The sequence below is a fragment of the Notothenia rossii genome, assembly GCF_949606895.1.
Source record: "Notothenia rossii genome assembly, chromosome: 4".
Lineage (NCBI taxonomy): Eukaryota > Metazoa > Chordata > Actinopteri > Perciformes > Nototheniidae > Notothenia > Notothenia rossii.
Window position 1 is genome coordinate 20119097 of NC_136902.1, and position 24780 is coordinate 20143876.

At 38.9% G+C, this 24780-nt stretch overlaps 2 protein-coding genes across 2 annotated transcripts; both read right to left on the reverse strand.

Annotated features, from left to right (window-relative positions):
- Positions 1-867: 867 nt before the first annotated feature.
- LOC307036678 (homeobox protein Hox-C10a-like) lies at positions 868-6239 on the reverse strand (the record flags this gene model as incomplete). Its single annotated transcript, XM_079677206.1, has 2 exons — positions 2961-6239; positions 868-1145 (listed from the first exon to the last, which is right to left on the reverse strand). Exons 1-2 carry the CDS (start codon positions 3664-3666, stop codon positions 868-870), a joined length of 984 nt encoding a protein of 327 aa, XP_079533332.1. The 5' UTR covers positions 3667-6239.
- A 4860-nt stretch (positions 6240-11099) lies between these two features.
- hoxc11a (homeobox C11a) lies at positions 11100-14267 on the reverse strand (the record flags this gene model as incomplete). Its single annotated transcript, XM_079675811.1, is given in 3 exon segments — positions 11100-12098; positions 13408-14134; positions 14136-14267. Coding segments are annotated over 3 exon segments (1092 nt in total). The 3' UTR covers positions 11100-11865.
- Positions 14268-24780: the final 10513 nt, after the last annotated feature.

Consider the following 24780-nt stretch of genomic DNA (forward strand, 5'->3'; position numbering starts at 1 on the left):
GAGGCGGCTGCTTTTTCCAGCCCAGTGCCCCGGCTGGATCCTGCACATTGCAGTCTCTGCTGTGTGGATTAGCCCTCCTCCACACACCTTTAAACGCATCTTTACTGCTGCAGCACATTATATTTGCAGATCATAAAATCCACCCCCAACGCTTTCCAGGGCGAACCTGACATTAGAATTTTATGACCTTGACTTACTGTGGTCACCTGGATAATATTTAAATCAACGTTATGGTCTCTCTTCTATTAAAACTGCCATGATCTCCCTTTTCTCATCCGCAGTGTCTCTCCCTCCCTCTCATTTGCACCACTATGCCAGGGGAAGGACAAAGTTGGTAATACCTTTCCATTTCCCCCTCCTTTTATTGTTTTTGAATGGTTTGCCATGAGCTTCATATCGTCTTGTGCATGCACATTACATTGCACGGCTATGCCAGAGCAACAGACACCAACGAAGAAGCGGCACAAGTGGCTTAACATTCATTATAGCTCAGAAAAATAAAACTGCTTAAATGCCAAGACTTATTTATAGACTGATTGGGATTGCCTCCTCCTTTCGTTTGCTTCATGTTATATTATAATTATCATCGGAAGGTAATTGCACCTCATCGTTCCAACGCTGTTGCAAGTGTTCACCTGGTAGCTACTCAAGTAGTCTGCAGCTAGTTCAAATGAAGGTACGCTGTGGATATGTGAATGTGTGTTCGGTGTATGTTTAGCGTGTAAGTGAGCATATAGATAAATTAGATAGATAGCCTATGATACTGAATGCATAAGATTACACATGCATGTCTGTATATACCTGTCATGTAAATGCATATGTGTGGGTATGTGTATGTGTGTGAGTGTATGTGTGGTTTAAATGTCCTCAGGAATAGTTATAAACTGCATTGTGCCCCCTTTCTCGGCTCTCCCTGCTAAGCTTCTTGAGCTTCATGCGTCTGTTTTGGAACCAGATCTTGACCTGTCTGTCGGTCAGGTTGATACTCCGGCTCATCTCCAGGCGGCGCTCCCGAGACAGATACATGTTGAACAAGAACTCCTTCTCAAGCTCCAGCGTCTGGTGCTTTGTGTAGGGGCAGCGCTTCTTCCTTCCACTTTTGGCTTTTAACCAGCTTCCCGGTGTCTTTTCCGCGGATAAATCATCTACCGGAGCAAAAAAAAAGACAACGATGAACAAATGTGGCCAAATCCGGAGAGTAATTTTGTGCAGAAATCATGCAGCCTCCATGAGTACGCTAGATGCTATGTCCACGCCCATATCTCACATGTCCATTCACTAACGTTGATCTGAATCAAAATAGTTTAGAAGACCAGACTAACCGGGGTGGACCCTCCGACACTCTCCCTTGAACGAATGAACAACGTCGAACATCCCAGCTTTTGCTTCAACTCCTACTGCTTTCAAATTGCCTTTGTGTGATGTACAGCTATAATTAGATCAAATCAAGCTAGGGTGTGTAAGCACTTCTTTTGTCTGTGTTGGACCTCAGACTCCCATAAAATGTTATTACCTTTGCACGCCGGAGTCAATTTTTTTTTGGGAGGTTCATCCCAAACAAAACAAAGTCTCTGTAGCATAATATCAGATTGAGCAAAACAGTTATGTCGGTATTAGCAGGGAACACACACCGCTGGTAATTTCTTGATTAGGTTGCAGGCTCAAGGGAATAACGCCCCTTTTGCGTACACAGACAAGCAGAGGCGTACACACACACACACACACACACAATGCAGGTTGCAGTAATAATTATACTAATGTGAAAACTCAGTGTGTGGCCCAAACATAATCATTACCAAACATGTAATTCAGTAATATAACACACACACACACACACACACACACACACACACACACACACACACACACACACACACACACACACACCCCCACACACACACACACACACACACACACACACACACACACACACACACACACACACACACACACACACACACACACACACACACACACACACACACACACACACACACACAGACAGATCCTATTACATGCATGTATTTTTCGCAACTTAGCCTACACATGAAATTGGAACTCATTTTTAAAAAGAGTTAAAGAAAGGTAGCAGAAGGGTGAACCTCTGTTTGCTTTATTACTAGCATCCATTATAAGGGCAGTCTAATGGCAACAATTATTCTAACGGTTAAATGTGAGTGTGTGGTGTGTGTGGGTTTTAATTATTATCAACCAATCGTTGAAGTTTACTAAAAAAAACTATTCAAAAAAAGTTAATAAAGTTATTATTGCTAAAGTACATATATAATTTTGTCAAGCGGAAGACGACAAATTTGCCCGAATCTTATTGAGCCGCTGTTAGCATGAAGGAAATGATCATGAAAGAAAATGTCTCAGACGTGGAAAATTATGTTTTAAAAACGGGACTGATTTATCGTTAATTATCCGTACAGCGAATTATAAATGATTTCTGAAGAATAAAATAAGGGAGAATTGTTCGGTTTTAAAAAAAAAACAAGGTAATTTTTACAAACGATTTTTTCTGATGGAGTTAAGCTGTATAGTTTTACGTTGGCTAAAAATGACAATTTTGATGCGTACAATTGGCAATGTTAAAATGGTTAAGTTTCACAACGTAATTGGCCGATGTAACAGAAACAAAGAATGTGATAGCGTGTGAGCGTGTTTATTTCGATGATAACTGCTCATCTCACATTCTCAAATTAAAGGAAAGGTGTTAAATGCCACGGGAACCATAACCCCTGCCAAGCAGGCCTGTCAAATGCAGCCAATATGACTGCTTTCAAACACAAGTCTACATTACTGGGTCATGACACAACACAGCATGCACACACAGCACTGATATAATTAATACACGTGTGAAAATAGTTTTTGTAAGCACGTTTTGCGTGAATGTGTAGGCCTATTTGTGTGAGAGTGTACGTAAGGTATGAGGAAGAGGAGGGGGTAAAGTCGTCTACCTTTTAATTCCCCGTCCGAGTTATCTGAGCAGCTGTCACTCTTGGCCTTCTCTTCCTTCCTGCTCTGACTCTCATCTGTGTTTAAAACCTCTCTCGCTGTATCCTGCGCCGATTTACTGCAACTTAGTGTCGATTCTGAGTCAACAGATGTCGCCAAGTGGGTAAGAGAGAAGCCGGAGGGGAACTGCTGCTCGTCCTGCTGCGGCCTCTCTCCGTTGAACACCTGGAAACAGCCGCTGGACGAGGCGGTTTGCTCAGGCCGGGAGCTATTGTCTCCGAGCCGGATGTAAGTGGCCGAGTCTGTTGTCTCTTTGCCCTTATTGCTGTCATCCTGATAGATGCAACAACACGCCTCCTCTTTGACGTTGCCCGCTGGAAACAAGCAGGGTTGTAAACACTGGGCAACAGGTTGTTCGTCCCTACTGGTTTTGGAGCCTGGGGTCCATGTGGCCAGCTGTGTTGACAGGTAGGACGCATCCTGGAAGCCGCCGAGCGACACACCGCCCGGAGGAACCTCGTCTCTTTTGGGGAGTGAAGATGGTCCAACCTTCCCAATGTTTCTCATCACTGAATATCCGTACTCTGCAGCTGTGTGGATGTACATCCCGGGGTTGCTGGAATAACCCTCACCTCTGAAGGAAGATGATCCTCCCATTAAGGAATCCATCAGGAAGTTACCGGGAGCTATGTTATTCGGACATGACATTTTTGCACTTGGCAACACGGTATCGTTAAGTGTGTTCCACCGAGTCTGAACTACGGGATTTCTCCTGGAGAATAAGGACAGTAGGATGCTGACATCTTTTGGAGGGGTAAAATATCAGTAACATAATTATGGATGCTGGGAGACATGTCATGTGAATTCTAGGCCAATAGCGTCGTGGATGTGGCCTTGATGCTCCAGACTGACGTGACGTCAGCTCGGTCAAGTTGGGGAAGCTGGAGGGTTTTTAATGGAGCAAGAGCGCCACCCAGCGACCAAACGCTGGCCAAGACAGCAGGCCAACACCAGGGGAACAAAGGGCGACTGCTGCAGTAGGATTTTTCTAAGGCACTTCCTACGTGACTTTTGCTAACAAAAATATATTCGGTTTAAGTTAAGAACTTCTTTTGATTTGAAAGAAAACGTGTCTTTTCTTCACTGCGCTAGCGACGTGGAGAAGCCATCGAGGAGTATTCATTTGAGAGTGCATTTCGTGTCTGTTTTTGTATGTTTTGGTCGATTTGCTTTGTTGTTGACACCGATTTAGAAAGGTAAGTTGTACGCAGGTGTGCTATTAAAACAAATCTTAATAGAAATACCAGAAATGCTAAGTACTTTATGAATTTTTAATTGAAAAAAGTCTTTGCAGACTAGGTTTAACCCTTGACATTAATAAAAAAAAGGTTCGCTTTTGCCTAACCAGTTAAAATAGGATTATATTATCTTTTGAAATGTGTTACTGTCCTCCTTTTTAATATTTACAAAAATTGATTTTATGAATTATTACGAAAACCGTTTACTTTGGTCAGGTGTTTTCTTTTGACTTTCAGAATATTTATATTTTCTTCATGACTTTACTACTCCGACAGAATTACAACATAGAATTCGTTAACAAGCAAACCTATTAGATCTTGTTAGACCAATTAGTTAACTTTAACTGGGCTGGGCTTATACTCAAGAAGCCGCAAACGGTTGTTAAACTGCTTTTCTTCTTGAAATGAGCAACAACATATTAACTAGACTGTGGAATATGTGCGCCAGTGGATGAAGGGCCTATAAGGACATTTATTATTGTGATGTAAAAGGAAAACCATACAGATCTACGTCAAGAGTAATGCTTCCCTTTTTTTTTTTTACAGTTCACACAAAATATCTTACAGGCTTATAAATAATTCATTGCATGCCTGAGCTATCGTTAGCTTATATACAATTCTGTATTGTTTTCAGGATGTTTTCTCTGTAATTGTGTGTGCTTTTATTTTTGGTAAATATATGAAATGGTGTTTATTGTTTATTTGTATTATTTTTTTCAATTAGGTTTGTACCAGAAGAGCTGGTATGTCGATTAAGTGTGGCTCTCATTTAAATGAATGCGTATTCATGCACTGAGACTTTATTTAAACACGCCCTGTGGATTAGTATCTATTGTACTTCTCCTTAAAACTATTTAGACGTTGCCAACATTATCGTTTGAGTTTAAAAGTGTCCTGTTCAGTTCAATGTTTTTTTATATAGTTGTCAGTAGCAAAAGGTTAACAAATGTGCTGTGCTGCAGTGGCTACGATATTTAAGAGTAGACTGTTGCGAAATGTAAATACGACGAAATGAGGAAACTACACTTATCTCGAATACAGTATATACAGTATACATTTAAGTACACTTAAACTCAAATTCACGAAAATACAATAACGTGTGTGTAATATTTAATTAATTTGGACAAACATTTAAGGTTTTATTGAATATACCATGGAAGTGTGAATTGTTGTTCTTCTTCTGTCAATGTCGCAGGTTAAAACTATGAAGTGCGTGCCTAACCTCCATTATTTTCTCACCCACAGTGTTGTGTTGGCTGTCTTTGTTTCGTGTGTGTTGCTTTGTGCCAGGCCTGTTTTCTATATTGCAATCAGTAGGTTTTAAGGACATCTAGTCCAAACAAACCCGCAGAATTGAGCGATAATCACACTGCTGCAAAAACCTCACAGGCTTACAATTGTTGTTTTAGTTTGATAACGTGATACAAATCTCTACCGCACAAATGCAACAATGAATGATGATATAGAAGCGGACAATGTTGGATTATTTTTCATATTTGACATAAAAACTACATTTTATAAAACTAATCTCATATCTTGTAGATATTATCTAAATGTTCCATTTGAAAAAGTCCTCCAAACGGCCATTGAGGCTTAAGTAATGTAACATGTCTAACACGTATAAGGTTTTAGGACTGAGTCTAAAAATCATTTTGGTCTTTAAATAATAATATTACTAACAGTTCTCTAGCAAACACTTCCAGACGGATGCAGGCAATGATGGCATGCGTCTAGCCAGTTTTAAATCTGCTGCTGTCCTAGTTGTGTTTTGTTTGCACGCTCGTCTGTCTGTCAGTCCGTCTGTCTGTGTTCAGTTCACAATCATTTCCAAAGGCAAGGGCAGGATATGCCGAGTACAATTACAATTGTATTTCTTTACATATTTGTTATATATGTGTGTACAATGACGTTTCCACATGAAATAAAATCAGTTTTTGCATGTTGTACTTTGAATGTAATTGAAATAAATAACAAGCAAAAACCAATAAAGAGTGTATTTCATGTTATCTCAATGACCAACATCCTACAGATTTATGAAATAAATAGGGCCATTCATAGCTAAATATGAAAAAAGCGTTTTATATAGAGGGACGTATAACTTTGAGTGTGCAGAACATGTTCCTCTTGAACCCTTTTAAAACTACAAATATAACACTATAAAACTGGCGTGTTCTGATGAGTAGGCCTTATATTCCTTAAAAATATAATTTGGAGAAGGACGTTTTCCCTCCAAATAACATGACAATCCTAAAATAAAGGATTATTAAATTAAATAATTCTGACATATTTTGTAATCCCCACAGACGTTCTGATTTGTGTGGGATTAATTAATAAAACACACCCAATATAGTATACAAAATCTTTCACACACAAAATCTGCTTTATGACACATTCACACCTAGCCTGCAGGCTACCTTCGACTCAGCATATAGCACGAAAAAGGCATGCACATAAAAACAAATTATATACAACTTTTCAAAAAGCACAGAGCTCGAAATAACAAGTATAGGCCTACATTTCAAATGAGACGCAGAGAACATATGACCTGCTATTATAATCCTGCATGGCGGGTCAGGTAAATAGGTATTATTATACCATAGGCCTGTAATGACGAGTGGGACAGTATTCTTGTTGGAATTTCACACACATGAGAGAATTAGAGAATAACTATGGCGATGTCGCAGTAGAGTGCGTGTTGTGACGGCACAGTTAGTTTAGTTTCAGAATGTCCGTGGCAATTACATAATATTGTGATGTCACTGACCGAACAATGTATTAACATTGGCATTGTGAGGCCTCAGACGTAGTAGGCGAGTTTGTTATTTATCAGTATACTGCCAGTATAGAATAACCATTATCATGGCACATGCGTAATAAAAGAAGGTCTGAGACTGTAACACGCACACAAGATTGTGTATAGGCTACACAAAGTATTATGATAAAGGGTTGAGAATGGCAAACAGTTGCTTAAAAAACGACTTTGATCCTGCATGCTCAATAGCGGGCAATTCGTGAATATATATTTGAGTAGATTGGGCTTGTTCTACAGTTGTATATGATGAGTTATAAAAACAACACGGCTCTTCCCAAGCTATGGAAAGGTTTTGACTGAGCAAGCATACCTTTTTGCTTCTATAACATTCCACACAGCTTTTCTCTCCATCCAGTTGTACTTCAATCATTGAAACACAAACGCAACCATGTATACCACAAGTCCATTCCTACACAATTCGTAATGTGTTTTCCTTGCAGATGTGATGTTCAGTAAGCGTTAAGTAAAGTTTGACACACACACACACACACACACACACACACACACACACACACACACACACACACACACACGACTGTATTTTACCACGGTCTTTACACTTACACTAAACTAGAGCCAACACTTTCGCCACTAAATTGCCGACCAATTGATTGCAAACCTGGAGGCTGTTCTTATATTGCAAACAGGTATGGGTGTTGAATGCTGCAGAGCAGAAGGATGTTGTAATCAGGATCCACTGCGACACAACTAATTTGCTCCTGCATGGCAGCCACTTTGAGATATATTTGCAGTTGGACGTGAGGCGGTTCTGTTTTGTGTCCTTTTTCATGCTGCTGTCCACTCCATGCGCAACTGCAAATTTATGGTGCCAGAATCATGTAAGTTCTTAATTAAAAACCAGAGTGGTAACCGCCTTTAAAGTAGAGCATAGCCTACTACATTATTGCCACTGTCGACGACACCAGATACACACACCAGCCGCCATATCTGACTTAAAACTTACGACAAATTACAGTCACACTAAACTTGGTAGCAACCATAAATAAATAGAAGCGTACAAATGCACTAATGTAAATTCAAATGTTTTGAGTTATTTGGTTGCAGCAATAGCTCGTTTTACAGCGTCGAACTGTTTTATGGCCCTATAGAACAGGATAGGTGCTGAGATGCGAATAGTAGTGTATAAAACCATTCAATAGCCTATAACCCTTTTGATTAGGACGTGTAGAGAAAAATAAAGGAACACCCCTACATTTACAACACAATAAAAAAAAATTAAAATGATAACCGATGAATAGTTTCCTCAAATCAACAACAAAGAAATAGAAATTTTACAAAAACGAAAACACTTCACATTTTTGCAGATTCCCCCTATAATCTACCTTATTTTGTATTTATTTTCGAGGTATTTTTTATATTTTAATATTTATATATGTATATAGTTTATGTTTTGTATATATATTTAAACATTTGTTTTTTTCTATTGCTATGGAAACAAATTTGTTTTTATATTCAGTTAGTAGGCACGTTTATAATGTTGCCAAACCATTTTTGTTATATTGTAAATTATCTTACACATTTCAATATGAATACACACCTTTCCCTTGACTCAAAAGGTAGATATGTTTTGTTTATAGCCTAGTTAAATTCCCAAAAATAAAATAAAGTCTTATTGATAGTTTATAGCATCATATCGAAAACTGAGATTCTTTAAAACTATTCCTCAGATTTTATGGAGCTGAATCAATCAATTTTTCTTTTGCATTTTAATGGCACCAGGCTTCATCTTTCCCTCCTGGCTCGCCTCATCTACATAAAACACACCGCCATTTTCCTTCACCACCACAACAACTAAACATGAGTGATCTCAGGAGCTGCATTCCAGCAGAGTGGACTGTACTTCTGTCACAAAACACACCTCGAAGTGGATGTTTCGAGGACTCATAATACTACTGTGATGTCACCGAGGCATCCATCTCAGGAAACGCTTTCAAGATCCCGTTGAGGAAACAAAACAGTGCAGAGGCAGGGATACTCCTGGCCCTCGTGTGGTTGATAGACAACATTTGCAGGAGCCTCTGCAGCCCTATACATTAGTGACGTTGTGTGTTGCTGACACCTAGGCTACAAATTGCCCACGTCACCGTCCCAGGGCCAAGGTTGGTGGGTGTGGCGAAATGGGGGCTCCTATAGCCTTGATCTCTGCTAGTGTGCATCGCCTTTCTTTTGTCAGAACAGCCACCTGTCCTTCCTGATATTACACCGACATATGCAGATTGAACCTAACTTTAATTCCTGCAAGATTTCTGCCAGGTGTTCATTAATACATGCACTAAAAAGTGTGTATTACGTGGATATCCACCAGAGTTTTCGTTCCCTTTTATCTTTTCTTTATTTGCATTCAAATAATGTAAAACCCTTGGCCAGAACCTTGACCGAGCCAGATCTAATTAAACACTCGGAAGTAAATAGAAAGCTATGCAATAGTTTGCGCTGTAAAATCCACTTGATCCATGCACAGCAGCATGAGCAGGTTTCACATCTAAAGACAGATATCAAAGGATAGGCCGACTCACGTATACCCACGCACGCAGAAACCGTCATGTTTGCCCTATAAAGGAACCACCCATTATGATTTAGCACGGTGCGACAGGCACACAACAACAACAAATTGTCTTTAGAAAAACAAATATAGGTCTACAGTTTATACCAACATGTTTTAAAACGTCTCATGCGTGAAAACGTATACATTTTACAAGGACAATAAAGTGTATTTACTGGGCGTGCTAAAGCTGGCCAAGTTACCTGCTGTAGTTTAATGCGAGGGGTCAAAGTTGGGCTCTGTACACATTCCATTTTCTGTTCCCACTGACTCCCATTGGCCCATTCCGCTGCTGCACACATTTCCGGGCTAAAGGGGCTCCTTGATTCCACTTTATTGCAGCGGGTTAAAGGTGAAGGCCTTGACATTATTGAAGTTCAAAGACTACATTTAATTATAAATTGTAGTTAATGCACACGTGCAATCACCATGCACATATGTTGGGGAACATATAGGCCTATATACACATGCGCTCAACCCAAGGGACACACACGCACACATATTGCATAAAAAGGACATGCTAATTTTGATTTCCTTTCCCGTCGCTATCTCTTCTTAGAACTTTTACCACGTGTTCCAATTAGTCGACAATCATTTATTCATAGCTGGCGTGTTGAAATAGGCTGAGGTTCGATGCCAGCTCAGACAAATAGGCTACTATCTCAAATGCGTGGCTGAATCGGAGCAGCAAAACATTACAAGTCCACGAGGTCTCTACGAGGCCAAATCCAGACAATTCAATAAATAAATAAAACTTACTCAATGGAAAATCTGTCCTCTGGATTTGCCGCGGTTGTCCAATATTGAAATTAGAGGAATAGCGGACATGCATGGCGGTTGTGTGCAGAGGGGGTTGGGATGGTTTGACGTTACAGTCTACACAGACCTAGTTCATGTCGAAACCTCTTTTCCCCCTCTTGGACATCCAGGGTTGCTTGTTTACTATTTACTGCGGAAGTGGACGCCATTCCCTCCGAACAAACGGTGCAATTAAGAGAAAAAAATAGCCATTTAGTGCCTGTCTTTATGGCAGTGTCTAGACTACAAGAGTGGCGATTCCATTTAGTGGGCACTAAAAGAGGTTATCATTCTAGTCTCTTTCTCTACATTTCTAAGATCTGAGCTCTATCTTCGTTTAACATGCTTGATTACATTTAAACATGATCTTCCAGAGTGTTGTTATCTTAAAATCGCCGAAAACCTGACAAGTGTAGGCCCGCCGGACCTTTTCCTTAGTTTCACAACCGCCACCAAATCTGCCACAGCAAAATCGTGTATCGCCATTAACTATAGCCTGAACACAAGTTTAAAGTGTGCTAATTTTATGTATGAGGGCCGGTTTTAAGTGAAACAGTTATGAGGCAGTTGCTTTTTCCAAAAAGCTCTGACTCACTCATTTATGAATAAATACATATTATAATTGCAATTATGATGGCACAAAAAGAACAAAGTCGTTGAGTTTTGCCTATATGTTTTTGTTTATTTCATAGGTATTATATTAATGATACACAGGCCAATAATCTGTTGCTCCTCTCTGAAATCCAAAGCACCAATGTTTAAGCAAATAATTTAACGAGTGTTGGCGTTAAAGCTGTTAAAGTTGTATGGGCAGTGTACTGAAAAATAGCAGCAGGGATAGGGGAAAGGAAATTTAACATATACGCCTATTTACAGTCACGAATGCACATAGGCTACTATGTACAGGGGGATATACTTTCACAGATTGGACGTCACAGTTGTTAAATGGTGAAAAAAATGTAGCCAGTATATTTGCTATAACTTGTTCATACTCTGGTCAAGAAATAATTAGATAATGATATGCTATATACATATAGGGACGGGGAAGAGCTAAAAGTTGTCTGCGCAATAAGGATTTAAACTGTTTGTTACATTTGATATTTTAACAACAAATATGTCTATATGAACAATATAATAACACAATAAAGAATCGTGATAAATAGAGAGACATATTCAAGAACAGCATAGGTATAAATGATTATTCAACCATGTAGGCCTTTCTGGGGACCAGCAAGAAATTCACCGCCGCCCATGGGGCAATAAGAAAATGGCGACTTTATCCCATGCAGGCCTATTCCTCCCACTGTCCACTTTAACATTGCACTGTTGGTGATATGGGCTCCTTTAGAAAATGGTTATGCCCACAATTACAATTCAATGAGATAAGAGTGGGCCTCAATGTCACTGACAAAGATTGTGACACGTTCTGCTCCTGCTCACAATAGGGGGTTTCCAGAGAAGTACTGGAGGCGATCTCTGCTCAGCTTCTTTTCTTTCATTCTTCTATTCTGAAACCAAATTTTAACCTGACGGTCGGAGAGGTTTAGCATTCGGGAGAGCTGAAGCCTTTTCTCTTTGTTGATGTAAACGTTAAAGAAGAATTCCCGCTCCAGCTCGCGAATCTGAAACTTAGAATATGGACACCTCTTCTTCCTTGTGCGAGGAGTGCCTGAAAAAAACAAACATTTAAAATAAATTATTAGTATTAATTGCAACACATCACAGGCATTAACGATAATAATATTTATACAAAGCAGGGGACTTTAGTTCTGATGTGACTAGGCTCACCAGATGCATATACAATTCAGTTTCAGTGACATTCGTAATGATAACATTTCAGTCAACAAGGCAAAGTGGCTGAGGCTATCACATAAACCAGCCATAAAGAGTGTTAAATATCCGAATCGCTTAGAGGAAATAATATCAACTTACAGGCTCTAAGTACGTGTTTATCTGTTATAAATATACAACAACAAAAGTATTTCACCGCATTATGTCCACCACATTCCTCTGGAGCTAAACTAACTATTTACACAATCTTTTGGCAGTGAGTTAAAATGCATCACCAATGGTGCCTATGTAGACCCCTGTGGCCTTATAACTTCTTATCAAACTGGTGACCTGGGAAATAGATGGAGTTTTTTTATGTTTTCTGTGGGGAAGAGGGTCAGTCTCAGTTAGCTTGTGTCTGCAGCCTGGTTGGGCCAATGGAATGTCCATGAGGCTGAACACCAATGTCTAACAGCTATTTAGGAATTTTTAAATTAATAATTTTACTAAAATCTTGATATTGAAGTTAACAGTGAACACAGTTTACATCAAGGGAAGTCATATTGAATGGGGACATGGATTTGGAATTAAGATTTATTTTAAGAGGCTAATAATGTAATAGCTTAAATTGCAGACACATGCATTCTTCTCATATGGACGATGCAAAACACTGGATTATCTGACACTGATTCATTTAACCTACTGCCTCTTTGTAAACGGGGGAAACGGTTTCTAATCTGTCATTAGATAGATGGTTATCTAGATAGATGTCTATAAAAGGACGCATTTAACCGTAAAGTCAGTGATACACTGTGTAGCATGTCTTTTGCGGGCAAACCCAGTGCTAAAAGAAAATTCACAAGACGCCAAAAGCAATGTTCTGCCCAATTGGTTTTTACTCTCGACAGCCCAACGAGAAAATCCTTTAAAATTCCCAACGCAAGTTCATGATCAAAGTTAACATTTGTCACAATAGCTCTCTCTTAAAAATTTCACAGACTCTCACCATAGAGGCGTCTGTGTATAACATCCTCTTTTTTTCAAAGCGCTTTCCCATCGTAAAAATTCTTCTCGTAGCAAGAAAGAGCTTTGTAGGGTTATAATAAAATCCTTTGAATGCTTATAAAACTCCACATAAAATCTGACCGACAAAAACACCGGGCTAGTCCCCTTAACCTTCCCCCATTTTACAGCTTCGGTATACCTACTCGAGTGGCTGCTCTTGTTGGCGGTGCCGTCCTTGGTTGTTGCGGAGGAAGACGTGCATGAGCCTGAATTTGTATGTTCCTCCTCATCGTCTGGGTCCTTTTCCTGCTCCGGGGCTCCGGCTACAGGGGCTATTGGCTGCTCCTGCTGCTGTTGGGAGTCGCTTTCCAGCTTTCCCCCCTCGCCCTTTTGTAAACAATTGTCTGACTGATTGTCCGTGCTGCTGCAGTATGCGGTCTCAAAAAAGCGGTCGAAACCTTGCGGGAGGACGCTGTTTTTCCCCACGCCGGAGTAAAAACCCGTGGAGGGGTGATTGGAACCCGGATGGGTGTGATGATGATGGTGGTGGCTGTACACACTCTCGTTCTTCATAAGCATTTCTGTCATGGTGGATGGTGGGAGACAATCCCTATGCACCAGATCCTCTCCCGAGTAGCACGATGCATAATTGCTTCTGTGGTGCCATTTACTAGCAGGGTCCAAGCCATATGAAACTTCCCGAACCGGCTGCACTTGAGACAGATTTGTGGAATAAGGGTAGCTGATTTGCCGGGACGGGGCCTGGGGAAGAAACGAGGAGACGGCTGAAAACTCGGGGACGTAGTAGGTGCAGCTGGGGAGGTAGATGTTGGACGCGCAGCCCGTCCTGTCCCCAAACTCGGATGTCCGGTCTTTGCGCGTCTGGGAGCAGAAGTTGCCCAGATTCACCGAGTTAAACATCTTTCTCTCTCTCGTACTCCGTACTATAGATAGATGTTTTGGATACGAGCTGCAGCAGAAGGGGAAAATTTGGGAAGGCGAGATGACGCGCAATCCGTCTAAGTCGCCCCGCAGACACGTGATCGAAAGTAGATATTGTCATATATCAATTTGGAAGAGTTGGATGTGTAGGAGTGGTTGGCTTTAGGTAAGATCGAGGAGGTTCAAACGAATAATTTTCAAACACCACAGGCACACACAGAAAACCAGTAACAGATTCCTGCTTGCTGGGTTATGACAATTAGAGAGATATGTGCTGTGTTTATGTTTATGGACTGGAGGTAGGCTAGCTAAACGGCTACAGCTCCTTAAACAGGCATAGCACAAACTGCAGGGTGCACTCAGTGACATGTATTTCATAGTGTTATGGAATTTTGCAGGTAAGATAATTATTATTACTATTATTAAATTAGTTGTATTCATTAATATTATCATCATTAAGAAACATTTCCAAATCACCAACTATTGTAATTTCAATATTGTAATAATAGAATGAAAAATGATATATGACACTGTTACGCACAGTACAACATATGCAGTAAGAGAGTATGGATTGATTAGAATAATCAATGAATATACAGCCAATAAAGTAAGCCTGTTAAAAAAAAAAATCCCAGGAGCCTAATCATAGTTTCACTTTTTACAAAAGTTTAACAAATCACAGTGAATGAGTCGTGTTCTTCTACAACTTTTTACACTGTGGTCTGTGAATATGCATGATATTTTCCACAAGGGTTATATATATTTGTTCTCCTATCTCCTGTTATTCCCTATACCACACGAGTCTGCTGCACACACGATTATCAATCAAATATTATGCAAAATATGTATTAATCATCCGTTTTTCAGGGTCTTATCTCTTACACTAAATGACACATTTTGCAACACTAAACTGGTTGTGTACAATTAGGCCGTGAAATGAAGTTGAACCAACGATTGGGCAATGTAGGATGCACAGCATGCATGTTGACTGTAAATTAAAGTAATGGACCAGTTTTCATTATTCCCTTTGACTTTCGATCATGACAGAGTCCATTGGAAACCACTGCGCAATTCAAGACCACATTGCAGGAGTTTCTGCAGGAGTACTACCAGTGAAGCCCTGGGACCTTGTATCTCATCCAGTGGGGAAATGCACCCTGACGATTTAAACACAAACTCAGAAAAACGTAATTACTCCCCTCAAATTGATGGATTCAGCGTTATTCCCTTTGGAGTGGTTATTGACAACACCGCCCACAAAATCTCCGCGATATGTGACCTTCTTCTTCTGAAAATATTCAAATTAATATGTTGGCATATGTCGTCTCATTGGACTCAGGAGTTGATCTAAATTAAATGTTTTGGGTTGCATCTTAAGTCGATAAGCTTCAAAGCAGAACAACAATTAGTCTTCTTGTAAACGGCTACTTATACGCCACTCAGAATGGCCCTATTGAACAAGCACAATGAATATCCGACATTTGCCTCTAAAATGAAATAAGTCCCAGCTGATATTCCAAGCTGATGTGAACATTTTGGTATGTCCTTTGAACTTTTTTTTTGTATAAATGTTCACATTTTAAATAAAAGGTCATAAATTAACAGTTTGGTGAAAAGATGCGCATGCGTGTGCTTTCTTGCGTCATTGTAAACTTTTAATTGTACTGTTGAGGGCCATTTACGATTTTTTATAGACTAACTGATACTATCACAAGGTGAAATTAATATGATGGCCCATTGTAGGCTATTTCCTAAATGTTGCAATAGAGTTTTGAATTATTATCCAATACTTTAATAACACTATCGTGTTTTATTAAAATCACTTATATGACACTTGTTGTTTTAAAAAAAATGGAAACCAAATGTTGTCGTCGGTGACTTCCAACAGCAAGGACAACAACAAGCAACATTATTAGACCTCAGGATTGGACATGAGAGTACATTGCAGGCGTATTTGTGAAAAAGGTGGCATTGGCATTAGCTTGTTTACTACCTCTACAGACAAAAGGTTGTCTCACATGATGCATCCTGCATCCAAGTACAAAGAAAGCAGACAGCTGTCCAGACACAGCACTTGAATTTGACCACTAAAATTCTCTCTACGTCCACCATAAAACCCCGAATGGCTGTAGTAACGCTAAATCCCTTTGAATCCCTTAAAAACCATAAACCTTGAGAATGAAAATCATTTGTATTTCAGCAACTAGGTATTCTACAACTTTAATAAAAAAAACACTGGTGAACTACATTTCCAGACCGAACAGAATAACTTTTTTTTCTGCAGCTTGGCTTTGAAACTATTAAAATTGTAGCAATTTCGGCTAAACTAACATAGCCTAACAAAGCCTCAAATTCTGTGTTTTGACATGTTTTGCATTGATAAACATTTCAGTCGAACAAAAATAAAGAGATCATGAATGTGACCAAGAATACGAAAAAAACCAGAAAATGTAAGTGTGTGCAGTGAAGCACAGCTACTGGTTTTTAAGTAGATTAATAACCGCAGCTATATAAATATTTGTATAAACATTCTGGCCTGTGGCCTTTATGGACACATGCTCGACACATGCTGCGGCATTCGTGTTTTGTTTTGCATAACAATAATAAATGGCACATCAAATGTCAGTTCCTTCTAACATTATAAAAGATAAAGTGCACTTTGTAATTAAAACAAAATAAACGTGAGGCATGCATTTGCAGTTGAATTTCTTAAAATGTAAAGGCCGCCATAATAATTGGCCTATAATAAAGGTGTTGAATAATTAAATGTAAACGTATCAGTATGTCAACATTGCTCTGATCACAATCTCATCTGTAGAATGAAATACAAATAAAACACAACAATACAAATAAATAACAAACTTCTCTTCCAGCAGACTGATAGTCCAAAACCATTTTGTCAAATCATTTCCTCATCATAATCATTACAATGATGCGTATTAGCACTTTATAAATAAGTAATGTGAAGATATGAATAAGTGATAAACTATTAACATTTAAAAGTGAGGGCTTCTAATCAAGACAACTGAAAAATGCTAAAGAGAAGTTTAAAGGCTACGTACACAAGACGAAATAAAGCTTGTAAACGAATGGAAAATACCTGGCTGCCTTAAAGTCGCAGGGTTTGTCATAATGTGACAAAATATGACCATTCAACGGCCATCACTTTGAAATATCCGTATTCCGCTGGTTTAAAAATGGCTATTTTTGTCTTGGTGCGCTCAGACCATGAGTCAAAAAATAAGGTTTACCATGTGTTAATTTCCTTAGATGGACTCACAGCAGCTGATATTCTGCTAGCAGTAGGACCCAGGAAAGTACAATTTGGCTGCACCAAATAAGCCGGCTAAGTATGCAGAGTTTGCACGCAAAAGTGGCTGCATCTAAGTTAGAAGTCCTCTACTTATTCTATTTTTAAATGACTCATACAATGATAAATATTATTGTAAATGTATGTCCTGGCTATTCTAAGTAATAGACAAAACGTTCTGCGTTGTGCTCCAAAAAGAAGGTGTTGCAAACATTTGCCATTATTTGCTTACATATCACTGTTGGAGCACTAACTTTACGACTCTGTCTGTGGAATGTAAGCTATGGATTATCTAGAAACATAATTACAATGGTTAACGTAGGTGTCACCATCTTGTTTAAAAAAACCTCTGTTCAAAAATGGCGCTCCTTAATATTGCAGGGTTTTGGCTCCGTCGATAAATCCTTTGCCAAACGATACAACACTCAGCACACACACAACCACAGCAACACAAACACAACGACACAAACACACACACACACACACACACACACACACACACACACACACACACACACACACACACACACACACACACAATGGGTGCAGTTCACAAAGACACTGCTTCACAGTTAGCTGAAGTCAAGGCTAAATGCAGGAAGCCCGTGTAATCATATTACTGTCCCCTCATGGCCTAGATAAGTTTAATTGGATGTAAGTCGGGCAGTTAAACTTGGCTGTATGAGCTGCGAACAGTTTCAAGCAACACTAAAGAGCTCTGTTTTTTTACTGAGGTCTCAGTGAATGCACCTAGCGTGCAGCGACTGAGGTGGCAACAATAGCTTATAAGATAAGGATGTGTGTTGCTGTTACATTTAGAGCAATCTCTAGAGTGTATTTCTCTTTCAACCACCAGGACATAAAGCTTTCACAACAATGTGTTAACTTTTTTATTAGAAGTATTAAATGATTTCACATTTCAAGAAATTGCCCAATAGTTCTGGCTCCAGCTCCTGTGTGTTATTTAGATGTCCTGGAAAAACCTGGAAGTCCTGGGCAAAGGGACCGTAAACACGGAATCCATCTATGTTTGAACACATTCTAGTTAACTAAAAATAAGCTTGTGTGTGATATTTCTCTAGAGGGGTTCTTAGTTCATGCTTAATACCACTGTGTAAAAGTCAAATAAAGAGCATTTTGTGCAGAATGTACTTCAGGCTATTGCTTGTCACATGCCGATATATTAAAAAATATGTTTGTAGGCGTTGCCTGTTTTAGACCTCTTTTATTTGCACAATTAATCTTCTAAAATATCTGAATCACCTTTAAAATCAGCAAGGATAATAGTGTTTGAAAACAATTCAGGGTCGACTAACTATCTAAATTAAACAGTTTTTCCAATGCTTTGGAAATTACGCGTCAGAAGGCACAGCATTACGCACGAGCTGCAAACTATTACCCAATATTTTTTTCTTTTTCTTATGTGTTAACATACAAGTGATATAATTAGTTTAATTACAATACAAAAAGATCACAACTATACTTTGATCATATTTTGAAAGTATGTTGTATGTGCAGCAATTCTACAAAGAGATTTTTGAAAGGATCAAGTCTTCACCTTGATGGCATATTTTTCTCCTTATTTGGTCAAATCTTGTTGAGGACTGATCAGGGTGCTTAAACTACCATAACGTGTTTTTATCAATGTGTATTATGAAAATATATATTTAATTTGAGCCAAAGCGCTCACTGGTTGGTCCTTCACGCACTGGGGGTCAAAATGCATTATTTTTGTTTGCGCTGGTCTTGCAGTGGTCGAGTATGTGGACCCAAAATAGAGCTCTGAGCTTCAAGGTACAGACTCAGGTATCATTAAAAAGCTTACTCAAACATTTCTGTACAACCATTTACCCTAGCCGTCTTAGCTGCAGGATTTTTCTAGCTTTTCTTCAGAGCCAGGTGGTTAAACACATTGGGAAACTACAGACAAAATGTTGGTATTCTTTTAAATCAGATAAACTGAAAGGGCAATGAACCGATACAGGATAAACTTGAACAGGTGGCAGAGAGTTTTTCATCTTTGTAAATAGTCAGAGCTTTGAGCAGGCAGCGCCAGTTGTGCTGCTGTGTGCTGCATACTTGACCTTCAGCGTCGGCCTGGAGGAGATAGCCCACTTCCAAAATACTACACATTAAATAAAAAGTCCTATGCGCAGCAGAGGAAAAGGGAATTCTCTATTTGTATACAAAACATTGAAAACACGATTGACAAACTAAGAATAAATTAATACTCTGCATAATAAGTGCATTATTTACACTCACTGACGAATGTCTTATACACGTTGTCAAAATGTGGCCACATGATTTTAAAAAAATGCTACAAAACACAAATGGAAATGGACTGATGTGCAACCTCAATCCATTTGAATCGATTCTGGACTCGATTCTAAAAAACGGATCTGAGACAAGTCCGGCTCTTCAAAGGCATAAATGAAACATTTACGCCCCGTATTAAGGGGTTGTTCGACGTGCGATGCTAAAACAAATTGATAAGATAGTACATTTCGCAAAAATGCAGCCCATAGAGAGCGCATTTCAAATCATGTCAAAATCAATATATAACAGTTCTGAAAGAGAGAAACTATCTTTCATGTTAAGCTGCCTTCTTCTATCTTTCTATATCACATTAGCATTTTCCTTCAAAGCACACACACTCTCACCCCAGACTCTCACGCACATCAATACACTCTACACTACCCGACGCAACACACTCACACTGACTTTAATAACATTGCTTTCTATTTCCCCAGCCAGCTTCGTACCATAAACGGCAGAGGGGTGGCGAGGGACGCAGACCACATGCCTCACAAGTTCTCTGCGAAGGGCACTGTGAAGCTCACTGACCTTTGGGACGCGGAGACAGGCCGCCATAAACAGATTTAGCCAGTCTCAAAGTCAAAAGTGCTCAAGAGCAGTGAAAGACCTATTGTAATGACCTGCAAAGCCAACAGAGATTTCATCCTGTTTTACAATCCAAATATCTCGAGGTTCTTGGCAATGGTTTCTTTGAGGTTGTTTTTTTAATTCCCTCCTTTATCCTGTATAGAGTGAATTATACCATTTATAATTAATATAATGCAGACAAGGCAAACAACTGAAAAATGATATTAGCTTTTACACAGGATTATTTCTAGATTTGGAAGAGAAGGGGTGGTATAGGGAAAGACGCAGTGTGTTGTTGTATATAATGCAGTTGTATTGTTTGTTGGACGTCTTTAAAAACGTTTCCAGCAGAAGAGTATTTGTCCTAAGAAACATGAAAGAGTATACATATCCAAAGAAATAAGATCCGGCATAAAGTTTTCCGTAACATAGGAAGATAAATCCTATTTGAAGTTCAAGTTAAGACTACTTGTTTAAAGGCCAGACCGCCATGTTGTTCAGTCTAAATAATCTCACTGTTTGAAACAACAATCACCTAACTAGCCAGTAAAAGCATAAAGAAAGTTTCCATCATGAAATGTAGGACGCGGTTCACGCTGTGTTCATTGTTGTGAGTGGTTAAGATGCTTAAACTAATTTTCTCGTTGTCAAAATACACGTTTATTAACATATTATGCACATTATCGCTGCTGTGTTTTTATATTAACACTTTCCTCAGTGAACGAAACGCTTGAATTGTATAATAATATACATACATATAGAAATAAGCAAATGATGGATCCTGGATAATATCCTGGATATCTCCCGCTCTGTTGTTGCACATAGCCAGATTGTTTGGGCATGTTGATAAGCACACAGGCGTATAAAACTAGAAATATAAATAATTGAACCTAATTAAGTTATTACACATATTGATGTTTACATTTCAATAGCGTGTAAACGGAAGAGTTTCTTGAAGTCTTGAAGTTTTTTTGACAATATAATAAAACGTTGAACTTGGAGATTTATTTTACAAATAATGGCTGCGTTACAGGACAGCGTCATGGAGCATTTTGCATCCATTATTCTCCTCTTACCCATTTAACAAGGCAATACACAAACATAACACACTGGTCTATCTTTTTTATAGTCAACAGCGCGTTTGATAGGCTAAATAGATTGGTGTTGTTTTGAATGATGTCATCTGGATGGTGTGATTCAACACATGCAATTAAATATGTCCTCAATATTATTTCATAGTCTTGGTAATACTTTGTACACTTACTGGCTATGCTTTTCATTAGCCGGACGATACTTCAAAACGAATGCATAGTCTTTTCCTCGAATTAAAAACATTCAGACATCTGTTGACATCGGTGCGTAAAAGGGTTAATATCCAAACATTACGCATGTATTTCGCTTATAATGCAGAGGAAACACCTGAAGATCCAATATCTTATTTCCTCTGATATTCACGTTCAAATTCCAGGTATTCATTTAGTAGAATGAATCTTCAAACCACCTTTAATCAGATGCGTAAATGCACATAGCGTTTTCCAAAACATATAACCAGCGGATGTCATTATCATATCCTGTCTCATTTTGACTATACGTACATTGTATATTCAGAAATAATTTGACTTATTGCCATGATTTGTTTGGTATATTTCCATACATTTTACAGCAATTTATAATGATTACTTTTCGGTATCTGCAAACTAAGGCATTTTGCATGTTCGAAAAGCCGCGCGTCCAGGCGGATTGTTTTTTCTCTGTCATGAAGGGTATTACGCAGTCTTATATTAATTCCATACATATACTGTTCGCAAATAACTATAAGGTATTATGTTGATGGATGGAGGACATGTGTAGCCTATTTGGGGAAGCTGCAGGTTTGGAGTAAGGCAAACAGTCACATATCAGAGGCTTCTGTTACCATCACTGCAGTATGAGAGCACACTCAGCTAAAAGCCTCGTCGTAAAAATATTGAATCTGAAAAATATATATAATTGACAAACGTTCAATCCATTGGTTAATACAGCACCAAGAGGACTGTGTTAAGTAATGAGCTCACGTTGTCTTACATGTGTGCATTTGTCTTGAAGATCAGACAGACCAACCAAGGAAGGCCGGTTGCAGGAGAAGCCGTTCACAGTTCACTGAAAAGGCAACATCTGATCTCAACATTGAGACAGCACAAGAGTTTCCAGTTGGACCTACTCTATCTAACTGAGAGTGGAAGCTGTTGAGGACAAACGCATTCATGGTTTTAAATCATATTATATGAAAAGACCGCATAACCCTGCATGACTTTACACTTCCTTGCCAGTAGGGAGCGCTTTGCGGATTAATGAAAATAATCTGAGTCATGTGTAAAGATGAATTAGTGTGAAAGCATTTCAACTGTGTGTTAAATGACTGAGTTTTGATGTGCAATTATAACCTGTTTAAATCCCTAGTGCGAACCACAAGACACAGCCCAAGAGGGCTGACTATATGGAGCACTGGGGTGTAGCCCTATTACTGCTTTACAGAGCTATTGCGTGTTTAGCTGAGCCGCATAGGCTTGTAGCATAGCAGTGACATTGATTATGTTGAACTTCAAGGGAAACACCTTCAAAAGACTTAAGAACATGTGAAAATAAACATGTTGCTTAAACCAATGTAGTTGTATAAAGTAGTGATAATATCCAATGCAAGACGGGGTTCAATATATGCACCTGTCCGCCATTTTGCATGTAAAGATGTATACTTATAGCCTACCTTTGTATTCGAGCATATAACAAGACCAACCTGTGTGGGCTCCTATTGATTGTAGTTCAAAGCGTGTACAATTATGTGCCAACAAAACACCCTCTCAAATACTTCCAAATGTCCCATTAATGTTTATTTCATTGCGTTGGACACATGTAGCCTGTTTTTAAACTGTGTTACAGGTCACTAATAAAATAATCCCACCAGTCAGCACTCAGAAAGCGGATTTTTAAAGCAGGTCATTCACAGAGGCAACCTAATGACAGACTGAGGAACACCAATAAACGTTTCAATATTCTGTTTATTGAAGACCTTACGCATATACATTCATATCATTATTACTTTTACAAGACAACGTAGCAATCCTTACAAGCGCAAAGAAGGGAATGCAATGAGGGACGAAATGAAAGAACGACAAACAACTACTACACTGAAAAGGGGTTTGTTTAAATGCCATGTATAGTGACACTTCGTACATACTATTTGTTATATCCATTGTATCATTGAATAATAGTATGATATACTAGGCCTACATTTCCAACCCTTACAACCACAAAGAGGTTATATGGAATGCGATGTAAAAGACGATCAAAAACATAAAGCACTATTACATAGCGATAAGGGATCCTCAGGCTGGATGCAACTAACATATGTAATTTAATTTTACAAAGTTATACACGAGTACAAGTTAATGAAAGAGACAACATTGAGCACATTGCAAGGAGCAAACATATAGGCCTAAGCCCTCCGTTCTTTCATCTTAATAATAATAAACATTATCATAATACATTCTTTGTAGACATTTGTGTCAAAAATGTTTAAGGTTTTGTTCGATCTTGGATTGTTTTCAGGAAAAAAAAAAAAAGGTATAAAAAAGTCACCTACAGAAAAAGTGGCCCGCAGAACATGACTTATAGCTATTTCACATCAATAACATGCTCATAATACATTTCACTGTTATATCTTACTCGTTATACATTACAGATGATGCACTGCATTCGCCCAATATTAAGAGAGCACACACGTAGACCTATGATTAACTTTTTCTAAATATCTAAATATTTATTTTTATAATGAGCACCAAGTTTCAGAAATGCTCTCTCGGGCCTAAAAACGTATCCCCAACCCCAGTGCCCATTATATGCGGTTTCCTTGTTTAACCGAGTTGGCCTAAAATGTAATGCTGAACATTTCCAATACACATCCTGGCGGGTTTATTACGCTATTTTAACGGGCAAAATATGGACATAGACTTTTAATAGCAGCTCAAAGCCGTATTTAAACGATGACCTCACTCAACTAAAGAAGTACAATCCATGCAGGATTCTGGGATTGTTGATAATACAAGGTAATACAAGGAATACCTTTAAACTTGTTAGCACATGAGCAAAGTCATGGCAATTCATGTTTCAATGCGCAGTCATGACGATATTGATACGGATTACATTGCGGTTTTAGCCCTCCCTCTTCTAATGCAGACTTGCAGACTTCCTGCCCGTTACCGTGAACGTGCACAAAGCCTGGAGAAAACTATAGGAGGGAAATAAGGATTATGTTCCTCTTACCCAACACATTGTGGCAGTGGAAGTATTAAGCAACTGGGAGGGAGATCTTAATTATAAACTCATAACCTCAGAGAAATTATTGCGCGGATGCGGCTGTAACTGGGCTTCTCTGTCTTTCCGGCTAGACTGTTATTTCTAGGCC